This window comes from Ixodes scapularis, unplaced genomic scaffold (assembly GCF_016920785.2).
Source record: "Ixodes scapularis isolate PalLabHiFi unplaced genomic scaffold, ASM1692078v2 PGA_scaffold13__105_contigs__length_92229423, whole genome shotgun sequence".
Taxonomy (NCBI): domain Eukaryota; kingdom Metazoa; phylum Arthropoda; class Arachnida; order Ixodida; family Ixodidae; genus Ixodes; species Ixodes scapularis.
Window position 1 is genome coordinate 1,084,550 of NW_024609839.1, and position 22,163 is coordinate 1,106,712.

The 22,163-nt window shown below is 46.4% G+C and overlaps 1 protein-coding gene across 2 annotated transcripts in view; it reads right to left on the reverse strand.

Moving 5' to 3' along the window:
• The window catches only part of LOC8039200 (tuberin), a 167,598-nt gene that overhangs the window by 116,633 nt on the left and 28,802 nt on the right, over nt 1-22,163 (reverse strand). For both annotated transcript variants that reach the window (XM_029982219.4, XM_029982218.4), the window contains exons 7-12: nt 19,621-19,669; nt 18,577-18,702; nt 15,153-15,226; nt 10,595-10,721; nt 4,746-4,889; nt 860-1,009 (exon numbers count right to left, since the gene is read on the reverse strand). In XM_029982219.4, coding sequence (XP_029838079.2) covers nt 860-1,009; nt 4,746-4,889; nt 10,595-10,721; nt 15,153-15,226; nt 18,577-18,702; nt 19,621-19,669 — 670 coding nt within the window. The remainder of the gene's footprint in view (nt 1-859; nt 1,010-4,745; nt 4,890-10,594; nt 10,722-15,152; nt 15,227-18,576; nt 18,703-19,620; nt 19,670-22,163) is intronic.

The following is a 22,163-nucleotide window of genomic DNA, read 5'->3' on the forward strand; positions in this document are numbered from 1 at the left end:
AGCCAATTGTGAAAGCGGAACTGCTATGTTACAAGATTTGTCCCAAAGGTTAAGGAAGTTCTTCTCCCTTCATATCTAGTATATCCTTTGGGACCAAATATTATTAAGCATAATCAGCCCCAATTTGGTAGAAAACTTGCCTGTAGAATGAGCTGACCTGAGAAGTTCATCTAGGACACAGGATTACCTAAGGATCAAGTTTACCTAGGAAAAAAGTTTGCATAAGGAACAAGGCTATCTGGAGAACAATGTTACCTAGGAAACAAGTTTGCATTGAATAGCAGTTTGCCTAAGGGCCACGGTTGCCTAGGTAACATGGTTGCCTTTGAGATAAGTTTGCTTAGAGCACAAGTTTGCCCAGGAAGCAGGGTTGCCAAGAGAACAAATCTGCCTAGGGAAGAAGTTTATTAGAGTAGGAGGCTGCCTAGACAACATGGTTACTTTTGGGATAAGCTTGCACAGAGTGCAAGGAACAGGGTTGCCAAGGGAACAAGTCTGTCCAGGTAAAAAGTTTGTTAGGTGCAGAAGGCTGTCTGGGGAACAAGGTTACCTAGAAAACAAGCCTGAATACAGTACAAGTTTGTCCAGAAGAACAGGGTTGCCAAGAGAACATGTTCGCCTAGGAAAGAAGGCTACCTAGGCCAAAGCAAAAGTCTGATTTGCCTAGAGAACGAGCTGAACTTGGAAACAGATGAACCCATGGAATGAGTTTAACATACAAAATCTATGGAAAAGATAAACTCAAGGGATACATTTACAATTGAAACAACTTTCTGGTTTGAAAGATTTCGCAATTCAAAAGTGCTCAAGTGTGTAACAAGTTCACAGCACACCCTTTAAAGGTGAAAGAGTGACTCACGGGCCTGAGGGAGGCGCACTTTGCCACAATGTTGAAGAGGCGCTGGGGGCAACCCTTGTACGTCCCTTCGTCGTACGATTTTTCCACCTTGGACACAATGTCATGAACCATCTGCTGCAACTGCTGTGAGCTCGCAGAAGCCTGCTCCACCTGAAACGGTCACGCACGCGAGATTGGAGAAACTGCGAAGTAAGAAACATCCAAAAAACAACAAAACATTTACTACTCGACTTTTCAATCTCGAGGAGCGGCTGTCTTTTTTGACGGATAGCCGAGCAAATCCTCCACGCCTCAGCAATGATGCAATAAAGCAGTACAAAATCCTGCGACCTTGCAAACAATAATGCAGATGCTAGGAAGCATTTGGTTTATGGTTGTGTATTAATGGATGGCTCAGATCTGTTGAAATAGTGTTCAGACTGGAAAGGTAGCAAGGAAGTTTGGGAACTCAGCAAATCCCTGATGGTAGGTACTCTGGGGAATCCCAGAGGTATGTTGGAGAACTCATAAGAACCCAGTTTGAAAACCAATGTGCTTAGACGTGTGTAAACATTTGAAACTTCTAATAATTTGTGAATATGCTTGCTGTTAGGTTCAATCAGTAGAATGCTTTTGCTGTGCAAAGTATTAGAGTTTTTCGAATATTTCAAAATTACCGGTAGCGCAAGCGCATGCCAGGTTTCTTATTTTGAAGATTAATATTTGAGCCATAATATCACCATATAATATCTATCTGGGCTGAACTTGCATTCAGGCTGATGCTAAAACAACACTTTTGCAAAACACAAATTATGGACTCCTTAAAAATTTTCAGGAGGGAAATCTCAGCACTTAGGGCAGACAGAAATATAACTTTTTTTTAACAACAGGTAGCTAAATGTGCCAAGCATACAATGTTAGAAGCAGACTTTTCAATATAGGTATGGGAATATTTCTAACTGAACTATTGTTTTATTGCTTGTTAGTCACAGATTGATCACTGAACTTTAATGTGTTGTAAAGTCACTAATAATGGTTCAATCTAAGAACTGTTTCCAACATTGCATTCTTTGTAATTTGTAGTATCTGACAATTTGTTGAAACATCCTTTCAGAGCGCAGCTCTTAGGCACCCGTCTCCAGCTTGAGCGCCGTCGCCGTAACCGCGCAGTGCATTATGGGAAATGTCCCATAATGCACTGCGCGGAACCCTCGTGACGTCACGAGCGTCCCGTGCGGTGCATTATGGGACATTTCCCATGATGCAACGGGCAAGGAGGAGAAGGGGGAGGATAAGGACGAGGGGGAGGGGAGGAGGAGGGGATGGAGGAGGGGGAGGGAAAAAGGGATGACAAGGAGGAGTATCAGGGAGGTTGAGGAGGTGAGGAGGGGTATACCATTCCCTCCTCCTCCTCAAGAGCTGCGCTCTAATTCGGCGTCACAGGGAGTTGTAGACGTCTTTCATGTTTTCAAAAACGTTTTCCACTACTGTTTTAGAGCGCAGCTCTTAGGCGCCCGTTTCCGGCTTGAGCAACAGGCGTCGGCGTCGGCGTAATTGCGAGGTCACGTGACCCCCCCAAGGTTACCCCAAGGTAACATGACCCACCAAGGTCACGTGACCCCTCCCCCAAAGTCACGTGACCCCCCCCTTCCCCCCCCCCCCCCCCCCCGAGGTCACGTGACCCCCTCCCCCCTGAAGTCAAGTGACCCCCCCAGAGCATATTCAAGAATGGGGGAGAAGGAGGGGTCTGCCCTCCCCTCAGTACCCTTCCCTCCTCCTCCTCAAGAGCTGCGCTCCAATAGACCCTTCCCGAAATTCAGTGCCATCTGGTGGCTATAATGGCAGTTTAACTTTTGCCGTATTAATGACGGCCTTGAAAATGGAGTCTGCCGTATTTTATCGGGTGCCGTCACTTTTGCAAGTCAACGGCAAACGACAGCGTGCGCTTCACAGTACATTTCCTTCTCGATCTCTTTCAGTTACGATAGAAACAAAGATGCAACAAAGCAGAACGAAGCATCAACCCACGTACACGGCTTGATAAAGTTCTACAAATCAAGGGGCTTTGGATCACCTTGATGCTACCAACAGACTGGCTGGGTCCGAGCTAGAAATGAACGCTCACGCAGATCTTACTTTCAATTCCTGCCCCGCATCGTGCTAACGTCACGAATGTATAAGCCTCCAATTATCTGCTAAGGAGCATATTCAACTTCTTCCTTCATCAGTAAACAGAAGGCTGCCATTAGTACGGCACATATGGCATTTTTTCGATGATGATGGTGATCAAAGTGGCCAGACTGAATTTCGGAAAGGGTCTATTCGGCGTTACAGGGAGTTGTAAACGGCTTTCACTTTTTTGGAAACAAAAACCTGGTTAATAATAATTATCCTAAAAACTAACATACTAATTAAAAACAAACAAACAGATATTTGAAATTAGCACAGAATTTTGAACAAGCCCGTGCTGTTTCATTGGGCTTGGCCAAAAATTAAGGAAGAAAGCTTTAAAGGGGTTATGACACGCCAAAAATAAAATATTACATAACTATACTGCTAGGACCCATTGTATGTTCCTATAATCCTGCTAAATTTGTTTTGAAAAAGGCGCGATAGTTTCGTGGATAAATCGATTTATATGTGGGCCCCTCGGAGGGGCAGATCCGGGCGGACCTGGAGGCTGATGACGTAGCCAGCCTCCAGCGCGGTGTCTACTTGCACGCACTCACAGACTGGGCTCTCTTGGCATATCAACTCTCAGCTTCCTCGTTTACCTTCCACGTTTCCAGCACCCGGTCTGTGACGAATACGTCTACGGCATCGATCGCCTTGTTGAAGTGTTCGACATTGATCGCAGCAGCGATGAGAGTGATTGCTATCAAGAGATGTTGGAAGCTGTTCATTTTGATTGCGACCCGCTGGCGACCAGCTGGAGCGACGAAGAGTTCGCCGTGGTCACCGTCGTCCGGGAATATCTCGCAGGCGCATGCAGGGTGGAAAGCCAACCGGCCGGGGGGCGAGAGCGAGAATAGCTTTCAGTTTACCGAGCTGTTTGAGCGGTTTTGTTCGTACCGCGAGAAGAAGAGCTTGGGCGATCATGGGGGCGCCTAGAATGAGAGAGTGTTCATGGTCACGTGGTTTATGGACACCATGGTGTGACTAACTTGAGCAGTGTTGCCTGGTCGCCAGATGAAAATAATGAAAATTTGTAAATTGAATATGGCAATTGTCAGAGCTCTAAAAATCGCGTAACTTGGTGTATATACTAAGTAGCCTATGAGCATTCCATTTCAAGAATAATCTATCCGTCTAATTTTCGTGTCATAACCCCTTTAATACCAGTGCTCCTCCTTAATTAACTCGATCAACTCGAGATTTCGCTCACTTCTTTACAGGTCAAAAATTTTTTTTATCAACTTTTAATTTTAAATAATTGTTTTAAAAAAAAAAGGCAATCTTTATTTGAACGACTATAGTGTCTTTTCCCCGCCTTAAAAGTCTCGCAAAATAAATTGCAGCATGGAAGGTGCTTCCCGTCTCGTCTGCAGCGTCCCAAAAATAGTACCGGTTCCTACGTTTTTCCTGCAACGCACAATTTTACAGCGGAGCTGTTAAGGGCTAGCTTTCCCAGTATCGTGTCCGTCGGCAAACAAATGATGACACCAAACTCTGGACAGCTACCACCATCTACAAGTGACAGCAGCAACCAGACAACTGGCTTGCCGGTTGTCTGGTTGCTTTTCCAGCCTTTTCACCCTGCTTTGCCGACTTGCAGCCGGCCATTACTTCATTCCCACCATAGTAGAGCTTCGCTGGTCTTCCTTCTTCCCCAGAGTGGAAAGGCTAAAAGCTGTGGTTCCCAGAAAAATGTGTCGACCAGGTGCTATTGCAGCTAACATTGACTGACCTCGGGGAGGCAAACCAGTTTCTCGAGGACATCAAGGACAAACTTCCAGACGAAGGGAGTGATCGGCTTGGGCGGATCGCCGATCAGCCACTGAAGAGCCACGGCCGCCTCGTAGGCCACAGAGGGGTGCTTGCAGTCCAGGGCCTAAGACAGAAAGATAAGCGGAGAGAATGCATTGCATGTGTGCTACATTCATTCCTCAGTACGTGCAAGCAATCGGCCAATGAATTCAACAAGAGTGGGTCCAATGAGTCCAACAACAAATAGGAAATACCAAAGCTAGAATACATCCGTAAGACTCGGAAGGGAAAAAATTCCGAGGACACCTAAGCACTTCTTACGAGTTGTGAATGCGAAAGCATGAATGTCGTTCTTCAGCTTCCTTAGGTTGTTTGCGACGTACTGGCGTGGATGGCCACGTTTTGCTACTGTCGAGGTAGCAGCCGACAGGCAAGCACGGACTCTCGTGAAGTGGCCGTGCAGCCTCTCCAGAGTCTGCCCGGGCAGGCTCTGCTGGCTCTGCGGCCAGCCGCTCCCTCTTACCGGCGGCCAGGCCGCTGCGCTGCCATGAAGAGGGCTTTTCTGTGGGGTGGCGTTCCTTCGAACTACGCCGCGCGACAGCCAATGAGAGCCTCGTTCTGGAAACTATGATGCGCGCCAGCCAAAGGGAGCCTATCGATCAAATCGCCACTGCAGATGACATGCTTCGCTTGGGACAGGAGAGTTTAGGTGACGTTTGGCGCGGTTTCAAAAGCTGATAATGCCGGTTCACTCCATAGGACCAGTCAATGCTTTTGCATTAAAAGAAAATTACACTCAATTTCAATATACAGAAGTCTCGGGATAATTCATACTCGGATAGTTCATACTTCTGGTTAATTCAAAGAAATTTTTAAATTTCGGTTGTCCCACTGTTTTTAGTGTAAGTCACTTCGTTCAAACACTGTTTACGTGTAATTCACACTTTTAGTTGTTGCGGCTCCGTCGAGCGCGCTTCTCACCGAGCATTGCGGAGAAGTAGCACCCGTGGAGCCCACACCCACCGGTGTCATCTCACACATTTGAACCCATATTTCACGTGCGGCATACCTGCTTATGACTGCCCATGTAGAGAAAATCATCAAGTATCTGCTTGGTATCTGTAGCCATTGTAGTCATTCGTTCAACAAATCGTAATCTCATCTTGCATGCTGTTAGGTGAATTTCTGATAATTCAAACTTCCGATAACTCAAACAAAATATGTGGCATTCTGGAGTGAGCTGTAGTCTCTGAGGGGCTGAGAGCAGACGGGAGGAATTAGAGGGTGACCAGAGAGCATTAACGCACCCCAGCTTGGCGTGTGTGAAGCGAAGGCTCGCACTGCAGAATCCAGGCATCCTGTGTTCGATCCCTACCCTTGCCCATGTCGACCTGGACGAGCATCGTATTGGCATGCAATCGTGTATTGCTACCGCGTGGTATACGCAGAAGACCCCCCAGGCTAGTTATGGTACTGCGCCAGCTGAATTTCTCGTCTACAGTGGGTAACAATGTCACCACGCTCTGGTAGACAGAACTCCGGTTGCATAAACCGGTAATGACTAATTTGTTTCCCTTTTTCAGGAAACGTGGGGGATCAGTGGCTGAGTGGGCTAGCACACACTAGCTAAGAGTTCATATCCTGCCTGTGGCCAAAGTCTTTTTATATGGTTTCCTATGGGCGCAATGATTTTTACAGGCTAGTTTCCCAGGATCATGTCCGCCAGCAAACAAATGATGACAGAAAACTCTGGACAGCTACCGCCATTTACGAGCGATGGTGGCAAACCAGACAACCAACTTGCCGGTTATCTGGTTACCGCCGTCGCTCATAGATGGCGGCAACCTTTCCAGCCTTTCCACTCTGGCTTGCCGACTTGCGGCCAGCCATTAATTTATTCCCACCATGGTACAGCTTCGCTGGTCTTCCTTCCTCACGAGAGAGGAAAGGCTGAAAGTTTTGGCGTGGGTTTTTTGGTACAGCCAACTGCTACGGCCAGCCATTACAGCCAGCTGTTACAGCCAAACGCGACGGAACTCCACAAAAGTCGGGTGATAAAACACATTCCATGTTCAAATTTAGACCGTGCAGTTCGACTGCTAGTATAGGGTATGTGGTGGTAATAAACAACTATGCATCAGTACGATGCTCAACTAGACTGAAACTAGCAGGGGCGGGCATTAAACCCTGGAATCTGCAAGTCTCAATTACTGAGTTGTAAGCTAGCAGCAGCCGATTTTCAATTATGCGGAAATGACTAAGGCTTCGAAGTTGGTTTCAAAAAGTCTCGCAAGAACAAGTTGGTGACACTTAAAGGGGCAATGCAAAAATTTTAACCGTGAAAGAATTTGCAGCTGGTATATTTTATATTGTTTATCTTGGCACAAGTGAGAGAAAACTAACCACCCTCCCCTAAACACCTTCCGCTGCGCAATAAAGAAAAAGTTATTTCTTGATTTGCGACAGCGTGTGGCAGTCACGGGAACCACAGTGTCCCGTCATGGAGAGTACATGAGCTTTCGTGGCGCCGTTTAACGGAGGTGAACTAAAACTATTCCCTCCCCGCCACTAGTCGCCCCTCGCCTGCCTAGCAAACCGCCTTTTGTCTCAATCACTAGCCGTGACCTCCACCGATGCTAAGGAGGTAACCGGACCTCGAAAAGCGTGACACAGCTAGTGCGGAGCCAGAGACTAGCAGGCGCCGCTTTGGAATGCGGCCCAGCTCACTTGCCACTCCAGCGATGGATGTGGTTCTTTCCACGAGTGATATGGCCGACCGTATCCAAGAGCGACGACGGAAGAAAGCCGAGGTTACACGTCGGCGATGTCAGACTGAGACAGAGGAAGAGCTTAAGCGTCGTTTGGCTGCTGCCGCAGAGGCAAGGCGACGGAAGTGCGCAGCGGAAAGCGAAATGGGAAGGCATTAATAAGCAACGGTAAAGCAATGATAAACAAATGGCAAGGGGTCCTAACTGAATGGAAAGGGGGTGAAAAGGGGGTGAGAAAGAACCAATGCTAATGCATTTCCATAATAGGATGAATTCCATTAATCATCGAACAATTTTTTTTTGCTGTCAAATTTGAAATTGAGGAAAAAATATTTTCATATAGCAAGCATGACTTGTAAATCCCCTCGATTACAATAGCTGCAACAATTGTGTTGTTTACACACCACAGTTTACATTAAGGTTGGCTAGAGATTCAACTTCTGAACTACTCAAGTGATTGGAATGAAAATTGGAGGGAAGATTTAACGTCAGATGTAAATATACTGTGCAAACTTTCAACTCTCTAGAAGAACTTTGCATACCTGCATAAGATGTGTCACTCTTCGTTAAGAAATCTATGATATGCAAATGAAGCTATTAAGCACCATTTTGGCTGCTTGAATATACAATGGGGGATGTGGGACTTCGGGCTATCTAGTTTTTATAACTGAAATGTAAATATTTCAGGAAGAGTGATTGGCTCAAAATATGAGATGCATATCTGTCCTATGTCAATATTTGAAAACTTAGTTTTCAATGAGGACTTCAACTTAAAACCAAATAAAGTAGATGGCCCGATTCCCCAGTAAATTTCAGTTCAGAAACATGTTGACTGTGGTATCAGAATACTTTCACTTTCAAACAAAAGATTCCATCGTATGAAATTAGCAGCAAAAAGTGGAACTGAGAAAAATGCATTCAAACATTGAACTCCTTTACTTTGTCACTACCTCACCATGTGTTGAAAGTGATTTATATCAACGTAAATATTTGGCATATGGTTATCAAATTTAATGTATAGACCAGGGGTGTATAGACTAGGGGTGGTGTATAGACCAGGGGTGGTGTATAGACCAGGGGTGGCGTATAGACCAGGGGTGGCCAGGCTGGCCTGGCCTAAGAGCCGCAAACAAAACCACGAAGCTTCTAAGAGCCGCAAGGGGATGGGGGGCAAACTTAACTTTTGTTCAGAGTCTGACTGTACGTACGGGGGCACAAGGCTGCCAAACTGCAAGCTGCGGTGTGCTTTATTCTCGAATCGTTTTTTTTTTCCTGGGGAAACGCGGAAAGGGGCGAAGGGGGGGGGGGGGGGGGGGGGTCCCATTACGAGGGATCCGCGAGCCGCACTTGGACCAGCAAAGAACCGCATGCGGCTCGCGAGCCGCGGTTTGGCCACCCCTGGTATAGACCATTCCATTTAGCGCCCTCTGGGCGGCACCATTTTGTTTGACAGCAGTGCCCTCTTCATACATCCGGGAAATTCAGCGGGTTCGGCGGGGTAAAACAAGAGAGAGAGCAAGCGCCTGACTCCGCTAGCAGACGACAAACCGGGAGGTTGCCATTCTTCATCTTTGGGCTGTACCGGCGGGTTGTACCGAACATCGAACTCTCGCTCGTGGCTGCCGTTGTGAAGTAGTTTGCGTTCTTAGAATAGTTATGGCTACTCCAAAATCAGCCTAGAGTTCTCTGTTGTTCTATTTCAGTAAATGATCAACTATCATATCTTTTTTCCGTTACTTAAATAGCAGTTGAGTCAGCCTGCAGTACTACCCTCAACTACTGCGTGTATTGCGGCAGGAGAGCACGTTTTTATTTAATATTTCACTTCCACTCATGGTCGCTAAAGGCCTACACCAGTACAAACTTTCTATAGTAAAAAAGGTACAGCAACCGGATTTACTTTTCGCCGGAGAGAATGGCCAATCTGACACAGTCTTCCCTATTTTCTTTTTAATTGCACGCAGGTAACAACACAATTGGACCCTGTTAGTTTTTTTTATCTAGCATAGTAATACACAATGACTGGCATACCAAAATCTGCGCATCTGCGCTTGAAATTTCCAATACCTATTACACGATTTTAAACAGAGTTTGTACGCCAGCCGGACGCCAGGTACAGCCCACTCGGCGGAGCAGACGACGTGCGGGTGAGAGGGGGAAGGCATTTTTTTCTCTTTCTGCCCTCTCTGCTATGACCCTAATGGAACGGTCTATATTTAGTTTCTAAAACCAAAAACACCAAACTAAAAACTTCCTTTTTTTTTTTTTTTTTAATTTAAAATTTAGGTTTATGTCTCCCCATTAAATTACTGAGCTTAGAAGTGAACAAGTGGAAGGTTTCGAACGACCTGCACAAGTTCAGCTGAATATTCGTTTAAGCATGGGGCACGGTATTGAAAACTACTCGATATCCGGTTAGAACATATTCAGCCAAAATCGCTGTTCACTTTTGAACTCAAATACCACTATTCGCACACAACTAAAACTTATTCCGACGCTCAGGGGTCTCTCAAGAGACGGCAAGGTCCTTCCTCCCTTGCTACCTTTCCAAACGTCTTCCCTTCCATCTTTTGCGAGTGCAAGAGATGATCCTTCTCTCGTTTACTCGACATGTTGTGCACATGGGGCCATCAGTTCCAGAAGGACTCGGTACGAAGGGGAACACAAATATACGCCTCATCAATGTGGTTTCATTTGTAGAAACAAACGTGTGCAAACAAAAAAACTAGCAGTTTTACTTCCATTTGTCGATGAAACCATCACGTGCAAAACTGGGTTTTTTTCTTGTTGTTTTCAAAGCTTTCACAGTAGCTCTTTATCTCTTTGTCTTTTTCCCTTCTGCAGTTGCACTGTGTGGCCGGCGGAGCTCGCGGCACAGAGTTTAACACCGGCCAAACTAGGCAAAGTCACATCAAGCTTGGCGCACTTCGCTCATCTTATTTGAAGGCTAAATTGGAGTTAGCTTCGGTAAGAGTGCAATTTTGCATTAAAACTGCCGTCTGCTTCACACCTAACGAAAATTAAGAGTTTTACGGATGTGAAAAGCCAAAGGCAGCCCCACCCTGTATATGGAAGGCAGCACCGCGGCAGGCGTGTGTTTGAGCGTCGGCACCGCCTTGTGGCTCCACAGTGCTGCACCCACGAAGAACACCGCTCCTTTGAGCAGGGTGTAGTCTCTGTAGTTGGCCCTGCAGCAAGGGAAAAGAAGCGGCACATTGGTTCGCTGCGTCGAGATGGTTGGCGTAGTAAAGTTTCTCAATGTTACCACGGCTCCTTCTTTTCAGGGACGCTCACAAACTGGAATAAACATCTTGAAAGGCATCTTTAGAATCGTGATGGTACGAGGGGTTATTCAAAAGGTATGCAAATGTAAAACAAAGTATAATTGCACTGGCAAGCTAGAGATCTGATGGCTACGAAAAAAAAAGAAAGTAGTATAAAATAATAAACACGCTGCAGTGAGTCTTTTTCCTTCGTGTTGGTAGTTTTGTTGCTTGCCTGCTTGTTTGAGGGATAAAGGATTCAGACAGACAGATAACAAAAAACATTTTAGAAGGTGAAACAAACGACAAATCACTATGCTCCATCTCACAAGTTACCTTCAGCGCTGGTAAAGGCACAAATGCGAGCGCATGAATTTTCAAAGCACTTTTTTCCTGTGACTGGAGCCAGCTTGTAAGACGGGTTAGAGGAATGAATGGTGAATTTCCTGATCTATGTCTGGGCCATGCCATAAACAAAGATCTTTAAAAAAAAATATTACTGATGAAAATATTTATTTTAACAGACTTTCATCCGCAGCATTTAGATCTTTCAGGGCGGGGTCATGCCCATAGGGCTGTTATTTCTTGCATGCTGGTTCAAGACTGTGTACAAATGAACTGTCTACACTCTAGAGCAGAGGTTCCCAAGCTCGTCGCTTAGGAACCAAGCTGCTCCCCAGAGCACCCTGGTGAGTTCACCGAGCTCTCAAATTTCCTGAACCGTCACTGCCACAAAGTACCGTGAGATCCCGTATGAATGCCCACTCATTTCAAAGAGATAAATGATTAAAATATCAGGTGGACAATCCTTGTAAATTACACAGCAAAAGTTAATAAAAAGAAAGCTCGAGGTACACCTAAGCACTTCTTGTGAGTTGTAAATGCGAAAGGACGCAAGCCGCTCGTCCGCTCCCTTTTTCGTCTGCTGCATACTTTTCGTTGCCGATCAGCATGCGTGCTCCCCTCAGCACGCTGACTTTGGACGTTCTGTGCTAACGGCACGCTGATAGACACGCAGCGCCATGGGGTGAGCGGTCGTGGAAACTGACTTGCGCAGCGGCCAATGGGAGTCCCATCGACGCACGCCAGCCAATAGAACCGAAGGTGAAATCCATCAGCTTAGCTTCACTCCTTTGAGATCAGGGAAACTGGGTGCCGTTTTTGCGCTTCAAACTGATGACGTCAGCTCGCTCTAAGGGACAGTTAATGCTTTCGCATTAAAAACAACTGGTAAACACCGCGAAACCTGCTACCAGACACATGGCACATGAACTGATCCCACACATCGCGAATGCAGCAGATTCAAGTTACATGCAGAAAGTCACTGCACCCTTGCCCATTCGATCTGGATGAGCATCGTACCGGCGTGCGGTCGTGTATCACTACTGCGTGGTGTGGGAATTCGCGTACCGCCGCCGATTCGCCGTTTCCCACGTGGTCCGTCAACAACCCGAGTCCAGCCTGGTTCTTTCAAGGGAGCGGGATTCCGCTCCCAGTTTATTGGTACAATAAAACACAACACTACAAAACACTCAATCTAAACTACAAATACAAGCTACACTACACAATTATTTACAAATGCACGTTAAGGCTAAAGCTAAACACAAAGGAGGCCTTTAGGTCTCGCGTCCCGCGATATCCTAGATCCGGTCGCCACCCACTTGCCTGCCAGTCCCTGCGTCTCGGTCGCGTCCGGAGTTCTTAGAGGCCTCTCGCCCCCTGCCCCACTGAGTATATCTCTCGATGGGCGAGGAGGTTTCTCCTCGCCTGCCACGGGGGCGCCTGCAGCGCCCTCCAGTGGCTAGGAGAGAAAGCGGCGCGTCGGGAGCCGAATTCGAGATCCCGATCGACCCCGCGGCAACACGACCATGTGATCGTGTCGCGGCCAAGATTGGCCGAATGGTTTGATGGGCGCCCTCGTGAATTCACGGTGCGCCATAGTGGTGCACGTTAAAGACCCCAGGCTAGCGGTTGTACTGCACTGGCTGAATTGCTCATCTACAGCGAGAGACTCGTCGCAACTTTAAATGGCAGACCAACAACACGCTGTATAAATATCCCCACAACCCAATTTTTTCACTACAAACTCGCACGACATTGAAACCGACATCCCACGTGCAATCACGGACACAGCAAACTTGGGTACTGCGGTGCAATACGCAAGAACCTGCTGCTCGTGCCAATACTGCAGACTGAGGGGTTGACGTGACTACCGTCAGACATCACATACCATATTTATTTGAATATAAGGCAAGGTTTTTTTCCAAAATCCGTAGTCTCAAAGTCATACCCCGCCTTATATTCAAAGCTCAGTATAGCAATATGACAATTTTTTTTCTTTTTCTCGGGTCCTTCAACTACCCCCTCGCCTTATAATCGTGACCGCCTTATATTTGAATAAATACGGTAATAGAATCGTGCAACCTTCCAAATCGGGGGCCGGACGACATCCCAAAGTTTTTAGCATACGGATATTTAGCCAGGAAAAAGGATATGGGCAATCTCCCGGAGCAGGGCATTTGTGTGAGATTTTACGGCATGTCCTTATTCGGTTTAAGCACTATTTTAGAGGATCTGAAACATTCATAGATGCATAGCTAGAAGCCGAACACTCCCTGGCATGTGCGTTTTTGTTTAGAAGATCTGTGGGCTTCAGCACTTTATTGCATCAACGCCAAAACCGGGACGGGTTCCCCAGCTGCCGTTAGAGGTTCCTCGATATCGAAAGGTTTGAGGATTCCTGGTCTAGAGCGGGAGAGTAAGCTTCTGAGGCCAGATTCCTGAAACTTTCTTACGACAAAAAAGTTTGTAAATTTATCTAACGACAAAGTTATGAACTTTTGAGTATTCCCGAAGCAAAATGTTTGTAAGTTTTGCATAACTTACGACGAAATCCGTAACTTACGCAATACTTACGAACATTTTGCTTCGGGATTACTCAAAAGTTCATAACTTTGTCGTTAGATAAATTTACAAACTTTTTTGTCATCAGAAAGTTTCGGAAATCTGAACTCTGCATCTCATGAAAAACAGTCTAGGGAAACTTCCTCACGGCCGACTTTTTATATACTAGGATTCAACTACAGTCTAAGCTCATTACAACAGACCTGGTTACAACAGACATTTGGATGTAACATATAGATTTGTGAAGTTCAGCTGGTTTTCCTCTACATACCATTGACTCAACTTCATATCTGCATACAACATACTCCACTCCTCTTACAACAGACCGAAACCTTGGTCAAAATCAAGGTCTGTTATAATGAGCTTAGACTGTATTTGGTGCTACACTGTCAATGCTGTTCCAATTCTCACAATGTTGCAGCCCACAACTGCCGCAAGAACACGCGGCTCTGTCTTGTGCCTCGTCTACACGTGCTCTTGTGCAAGGAGGTCATCGGACAAAGCCACGCGCTTGTGCAAGTAGCTTTGGCAGCGACAGAGCACCGTGGAAACTATGCTGGCTTTGAGAGTGTGGCACAAAATAGTTTACCGTAAAATCTTGTAAGGGCGTCCACCCAAAAGAAAGAGATAAATGGTGAAAGATATGAGGTAGGCCATCTTTGGGGATGAGACAGCAAAACTTTTTCAAAAATAGATGATAAGCATAGGGGCATCTGCTACAAACCATGTGGCATGGGAACTGATACCACAAATCGCCGACACGGCAAATTCGAACTTCCCCAACGCGATAAACATGTGGGTATTTGCTACAAACACCTGTGTCACGAATCTACCACAGATGCAGCAGATTCGTATCTTACAGTGCGATAAACGCATGGAAACCAGCTAAACTTGCGTGCCATGGAACCAATATCGCGCACGCATATTTCAAACAAAACCGCGAGAACTCGCGGTTTTGTTTGCTAGCGTGCCACGGAACCGATATCGCACGCCACCGTTGGATACATGAATTTGTTTTTCAGGCAAGATGTACGAACAAAACTTTTCCGGAATGCTAATTGCCGTATTGGCTTTGAAATCAAATCCTTTTTCCTTGCAAGATTGAGCACTATTTAACTAAAAATAAAGAGGGACAGTGGTCTGGCTACGCCCTTCGTCTCGATACCCTCGACAACGGCGCGCGGCCATCTTGTTTGTGGACGTGACATCACGGAGCGCAAAGAAGTCACTCGCGCTCCGAGTAACACTCGGTGCACGAAGAGCACGCTCGAATGTCAGTCTCCGGCAGTGCACCTGTTCGTTTGTTGATTGGAGTGCCAAATTCAATGCCCCAGAGCATGAGCTTAACACGGCCCTTGCCGAAGAGAGTTAGTGCACAAGCTCAAAACACATTCGACAGCCGAGTGGACTGCAGCAAGCAGAAGCCTCTGATTTCAACAAGAGGACACTGACCTGTCTTCGAGGATCCGGCAGAGGTAGGAGATGACGTTGTGGCCAAGATGAGTCCCCTGGAGGTTGCGCATCGTCTGCAAGTTGCGCAGGGTTATACATGCATCCAATAACGACTTCAATTTAGAGTTCGGCAACGATACACTGTCGGGACCGGAACATTCACTACCAAAGGCTTTGTTCGATAGAAACGCGCGACACTGTGGCGCCTTTTCTAGAATGAGGTGTCCATTATAAAAATTGGAAGTTTGGTAGTTTAGGCGCTGAAGTAGGTACTGAAGGGGATGAGCAATGACGTGGCAAAGACATCAGTACAATTTTGTGCTGCATGTGTGTCTTCAGCGTGCTGCCGAAATCACATAACCGTTTGTCGGATTGTAGGCACCCCCAACCAAAGTTTGAGTTGAGCCCCGTATAATTAGGAAAAAAAGGAGACATTGTGCGCCGAGCCTCTGTCTCAAAGTCAATGAGACAGCTAGACCCCGCCAGAATAGAGATGGTTTGTTTTTAACGGCCAGTAAAAAAAGGACTGGCACAAAGCGTTTGTAATACAACGCTTGTCAGGGAAACTTTCATTGATGTCCAGTTGGAGCGTCCAGTCTGAAATTGTAGGTACATAACAGTCAGCACAAAATGTTGGGTATGGAAGGCTCAGTACAATGGACACATTAAATCAAGCCCCCTTTAAAAAAGAGCATAGATCAGTTTGACATGCTAATTTACCGTAAATGACTACAAAGATATGACTGGGTGGCATATTAATTCTACTAAAGTATAAAGCAAATTTTGCCTCAATCATAGGTTACAGATAAAACTTAAGGCAACTTTCATTTAGGCACCAGCATGAAGCTACTAAGCCTTTATCGTGTCAAACTGATAAAATATTTCTGTGGACCTGTGAGGAATTTGGCAGGATGGTATGGGTTAACTGGATCATTACTGTTTTTTCTTTTTCTTTTCGCATTTTTGCTGGAGGGATGGTGCAGCCTTTTATCATAATTTAGGTAAATACTACATAAAATTATTCTTCAATGCTCATAACCTACAAAACACGTGTTAGTCTCTTTCGCCACGCGGTTACAGTCGCAAAAAGAAATGGAAAAGAAACAAACAACCTTCATCCCCTCGACCTGCAGTTAGAACAAGAGGCCACGTGATCTGGCACCGATTACCTATGTGCCACCATTGTTTTTCACAGCCACGCGCTGGGGTTGGCAAAGCACGGGGAACATGCTCATTTCTAAAGCGTCCCTTAGTGTTCGGCCGTTCTTGTCATTGCAGTGAACGAACACGAGCAGCTGACAGAATGCTCGTCCAGGCATTGATTGTGACAAGCTCAAAATGAGTAATTATGAGGCGCTCATGTCCAACCTACGAGCCACATTTCACTGGCATCACCCCAATGTTAACCCCCGCAAAAACGCCGATACTCCGATCCCTATCACAACTACTTCATTAGGTTTTGCGAAGGAGAAACTCAAAGAAAAAGACAGCTTTTATTCCTAAAATTCTAGTGACAAGGACAGTCCTTGGTCAGTGGCAGTGTGTGCAAGTGCACCTGGGTAAGGCTCATGTCAGTAAGCTCGTTAAGGTGGTACTCCCAGCACCTCACTGCAGACCTTATTCAAAAAGCCATGCAAGTTGAGGGGTACAGCAACCTTCAGTTTGGTTCCCTTTTTTTTTTTATAAAACTAGCACACGCAATAGAAATGTTCTTCTGGCCCTTGTTCTATAGATGACATACAGCCACCTCCCCTGGCAAATAGCGAGCGCTCGCCAAGCAGATTTTTGTTCCCCTCGCAAGATCCGAGCAATCTTTCCGTGTGCCGCTTGTAGATCTGGATCCGGTGGGGCGCACGTCAAGCGGCTCCAACCGATCCGTGGGAAAGAGGCAGAGCACGTCGAGCGGTCTGGAGTAGTTCTCCGCGCAGCCTTTTTGGAGGAATACGATCTGTAGTCACTCAAAACATTTAAGTTTCGTTATCAACGTTCCCGCAAGGGAATGAAGGAGTTTCGCGGCTTTTTTTGTTTCGATTGCTCAATTCTCTTGCTGTGCTAGCTTTCGTTTCTCTCGTCATGACCGACTCGCCCAAGCATACTGTGGTGATGACATAGTAGCAGTTAATTTCAGATCTAATAAAACACAGTGATAGTGAAATCACCGATAGCGACAAAGATACCAGCTTAGCTCCAGCTCGAGTGACGTGACGACGAGGCAGCCGTTCTCGGCCAAGTGTTTGCCGAGTCGTTCGCCTTGCCAGCAAAGAGGCCCAAGATATCACGTTATGACGAAAACGTTGTGTGCGCCTATTCGGATGAAGAGCTAGGTATGTAGTTTGTTTGTTGTGTGGTCTCCGTAATGTAATTGGAATAATTAGAAGACAATACGCCAAATACTCCGCAGGTGGAAGTCGCCTTCAGAGATGACGATCGTTTTACGGCATATGTGTTTGGAACAGCTCGTACAAGTACTTCTAGTTGTCTTTATCGGGTTAATATAACTGTAAGGAATAATAAATTGTGTCTTAACGTCGGGGTGACTGCTATTCAAGTAGTAAACAATCAAATTTTTTGTCAAAGCATGAAGTTCTGATTAGAATGTCATGTTTTCAGCAAGATAGCAGATGCTCTGAAAGCGGTGGCGCTGGGAGCGTTACGCTCAGTTAGGGAGGCTCAAGTGAGGGTGGGCGCAAATGCTATATCGGGGATCATGGGATACGGACGCTATATAATTGCTAAATTTTGCTGGGAATCTATGGGGCAAAGGGTCGTTTTATTTCCTAACTCAGGTCATAAGAGCCCATTAAGGTGCTTGAATAATTTACGCAATGTATAATGATTACTTTTCCATAGCCACCAGTTTTGTTCCGATAGGTTAAGTATATTTGTTTAACGCGAAAAATGGTAAATTCCGCCATCTTTGACGTTGCTGCTTGTCTGGCAACCCTGCTTTCCCCTCTCGACGTTTCAAATTCGCGGACAAGAAGGAAGCGAGAAAGGCTGCGCCAAGGCGTTCGTTGCTTGCAATGGGAGGCAAGAGGAAGAAAGGCGCATGGAGCAACAGAGTTGCAACAGAGCGAGCGTCTGCTCTCGTGCAGGCAACATTGGAGCATATCCCTTCCCAATCCTCTCCCTCGAGCGCCGCCAGATAAATTGCAAACGCTCTCCAGGTTTTGAGTTGCACCCACCCTCACTAGAGCCTCCCTACGCTCGATTTGCTCCGCAGCGCGTGCCACTGGGGTGGATCACGTGACCGATTGCTCACGGAGGCCAACCGCTCGACAACCGCTAGTGCGGAGTGCTCGGCATCTTCCAGGGGAAGGGGGCTAATAGACTACGAAGTCCGAAAAACGTTTTACAAAATGTTCTCTGGGAGCCCAGCGATCCTTTTAGTGACTTGTTACAACACCAGGGTGGTCATTCTTACCCTCCAGCTGGGCTCGGACAGCTTGGCAAGGACCACCGTCCGGCACAGGGTAGGCACCAGGTGAGGTAGCACCTCGGATGAGAGTAGGCTGTAGCCCACTACGCTGTCCAGCACCTCCAGTCCCAGCTGTCCCAAAGAACAACAAAAGAAAATTTTTAACTTGTATTTTGATTTATTGATTAAACTGTCATATGCAGAATTGTTCGATAAAGAACACGGTGAATGCTAACTCCACCCTCAGCCTCCAGGCACGAGACACCGTGTCTAGCGTTGCCACGTCCTCCTTTAGTACCTTTCTTTTTTTTCTTTGGAGTTTTTGCAGTTGATGAAGTCCTCTTGAATTGTCTTGGAGTCTTGTCTCCTGTTTTTTTCGGTAGTTTTTCTTTTACAGTTGCGTTGCATGACAGGCAGAGATTGCAACGCAAGTGTTTGGCAGCCGGCCAACTCAGTTTGACAGTAGCACTCTTCGATTTTCAAGGCTAGATCAAAGATAGTTTCAGTAAGAACGCAATTTTTCCTAAACACGCGAGGCTCACAGCAGTGACGTGGCAAAGCGAGCGGTCATTATGAACGTGCAAATCTATCCCTTGTATAAAACAGGAATTTCAAAAAGTGACAAAACCGAAAAACTGAATCTGGGTTTTTAACATGCTCCATCAAAGTTTGAGCCCCCGGAGCTTGGCTAAATATAAAGAAATGGCGAATAATTTCATTTAATATGAATCAAATACAATATGAATAGAATACAATACAAATGTTTTAAAGTCAAAACTATATAAAATTATGAAATTCCTTTAATACTGTCCAATCGGTCAGCGTAGAATCCTAGTTAATAGAGAACTAACGACCCGTCAATTTAATGGGAGTGAGACGTGGGTGGAACACAGGGCTAGTGCATACCATTCGCAGAGTGCAAACTATCCGAGAAAAAACACATTCTTGTTTTCAAGCAAAAAGTTGCCCCAGTGGAACACACACAAGGAGCAGACGACAGTCCGGAAGATGCAGTGAGGAAAGAAAAAATACTATGAAGTGAGGCCTTACCCTGACGTCGCTTTCCGAGTTGGTCCTACAGCAAAGGATGCAGGTATTTCTGCCGAGAAAAACGATGCAGAAAAGAAAGATCACAAACAAGATCTCCGATGCGAGCAAAAGATAAAGGTTGGAGAGAAGTGCTTGCAAGATTGTAAGTAGGGTCTGCGTCCTCGGCGAATACCGATAAACCCCGAAAACCAACCTCCGAGCGCCTTTCATCAAGGTCGGGGAAAATAGAAGAACCCAGAATCGGAACAGTCTTTCAATAAGAAAAGTCGGAGCCATATAGAAAAAGACCATCTCCGACTACAGGTTTACTTCAAGCCGACCCAGACACAGCTCACTCTGAACTGTCCGCGAGGCTGCTCATTTTTTAGGAGCAACACTCTTTATACAATTTCCAACTCTCATCAGTACGGGGAAGTTTTTAAAGTATTCGGGCCACGCATACGTTTCCTGAAGCTCGAGAAATCCGACACCCATTTTGTTTGTGCGAAACCAAACCTGTAATTTTTGGCTGGCACCGGAAATTGGCACAAAAAGAAAACACAATCTCTTTGGGGCAAAAAATAAAAATTGCCCCTTTGCCGTATTACCGTAACAAAGGCAGTGCTAATGTAGAATTGTGATTGGGTAGTTTTAGTAGCCAGTTGAACTGCGAGACGCAGTGAACCAGGTATGCGGAAAGCAGAAACGACGGGCATGCAACAGCGCCGCAGCGGGCCTAAGTTGCAGAGCGTTTTCAACTGTTCGAACAGGGTCGCGTTGTTTACGAGCCGCGTTTGCATACGAGCTGCGAGGAGGTGACGAAGGCTTCCATCGTCCGCAAGCGTTTCTGCCTCTCATTCCCTTTTTCGCTTGACCCGTGACAACGCGACGCATGCTCACTTGCGATCAATTTGCCCAGAAGCTTCGGGAGGCATCCGCCATGAAATTGCAAACTCTCTCTATACTGTAAAATCCCGTAGGAACGCCCACCCAAAACGGAAACATAAATGACGAAACATGTAAGGCAGGCTATGTTTAAAAATGCAACAACAAAAATTTATATATAAAGAATTGATCGCATCTCCACGTAATGAATGCTGTTGATTGGGGCGAAGCTCTGGTGGTGCTTGTCTGCATAGACACTGAGCCGCAGCATGCTGAGCCTTTTGTTCGTTTTCATCCATGTCAAAAAAAGAATGTGTGGTATGGAACATGGTTATATACGAACTTGAGAATTTGACCGCAGGGCCCTCTCGTCTATAAGCGTTGAGCCAATGCATGCAAAGTTTAACGCGATTATATACGCATTTGACTGGAGCGCCCTCTCCTGTATATACATTGAGCGGCTACATGCAACGTTTCATCCATGACATCCCCAGCTCTTGAGTTACTACCACATCTCAGAGCCCCCTACTCGTCCCGCAGTCTTGGCCGAGTGGTTAAGGCGATGGACTAGAAATCCATTGGGGTCTCCCCACACAGGTCCGAATCCTGTCGACTGCGCAAAAACATTTTTTTTGACATCATTTTTTTTTTTTCCCTACACGAGCACGTGAGCACGAGCATGAACACCAGCAAGATTGATACGAGCACAGACGCGGGACAGACAAGGCTAGACCCTAAGGAGCTTTGCCCCTAAAAAAAGGCTCCAGGTACACCTAAAGCCCCTTGATAAAAGCGTTTTTTACAAGTACCGCCAACCATTGTTGTGGAAGCGCTCGAGACACGTGCGATGAGCGGGTGCTCCGCCGCCATTCGCTTCCAGGCCCCGCTCATTTCAGTGCTGCGCCGCCATTTGCTTCCAAGGGCCGCTCGAGACATGGGCCTCGTGCACTCGCGCATTTGACGCTACTTGCAAGACGAGCGCAAACACATCGAGGGGCTTTAGGTACACCTAAGCACTTCTTATGAGTTGTGAATGCAAAAGCATGCAAGCGGCTCGTCCGCCCCCTTATTTCGTCCGTTGCATACTTTTTGTCGCCGGTCCGCGTGCGCACTCTCCTGGGTGCACTGACCTTAAACGCTCCATGTTACCGGCGCGCTGACGGACACTGAGCACCATGGGGTGAGCAGTCGTTCCAACTGACGTGCAGGGGCCAATGGGAGCCTCGTCGACGCACGCCAGCCAATGGGACCGAAGCCGAAAATCCATCAGCTTTACTTGGCTCCTTTGAGATTGGGGAATTTAGGTATCGTTGGCTAGGCTTTTCGCGAGGTTTCATAGCTGGGAGCTGGCTTCACTTGGAGAAAGGATTTAAGGTGCCGTTTGGCGCGGCTTCAAAGCTGACGACGTCAGCTCGCTCCATGACACGGTGAATGCTTTCGCATTAATAACAGTTTCAACCAGACCGGTTCATATAACGGTTCAAAGAAAAGTGAAGAATTTAATTGAATATTCGCGTACCTCTACTGCCACGAAGTTGATTATATTACGCTATAAAATAAGCACTCATTTATTGATTTTGTGTACTCCATCTGTTTAGTGGAATGATCTTCAACAATTCAAGACCTGATATGGTACTGGGTACCAACCTTTTTTCACCAAGCACCAAATTAAATATAGA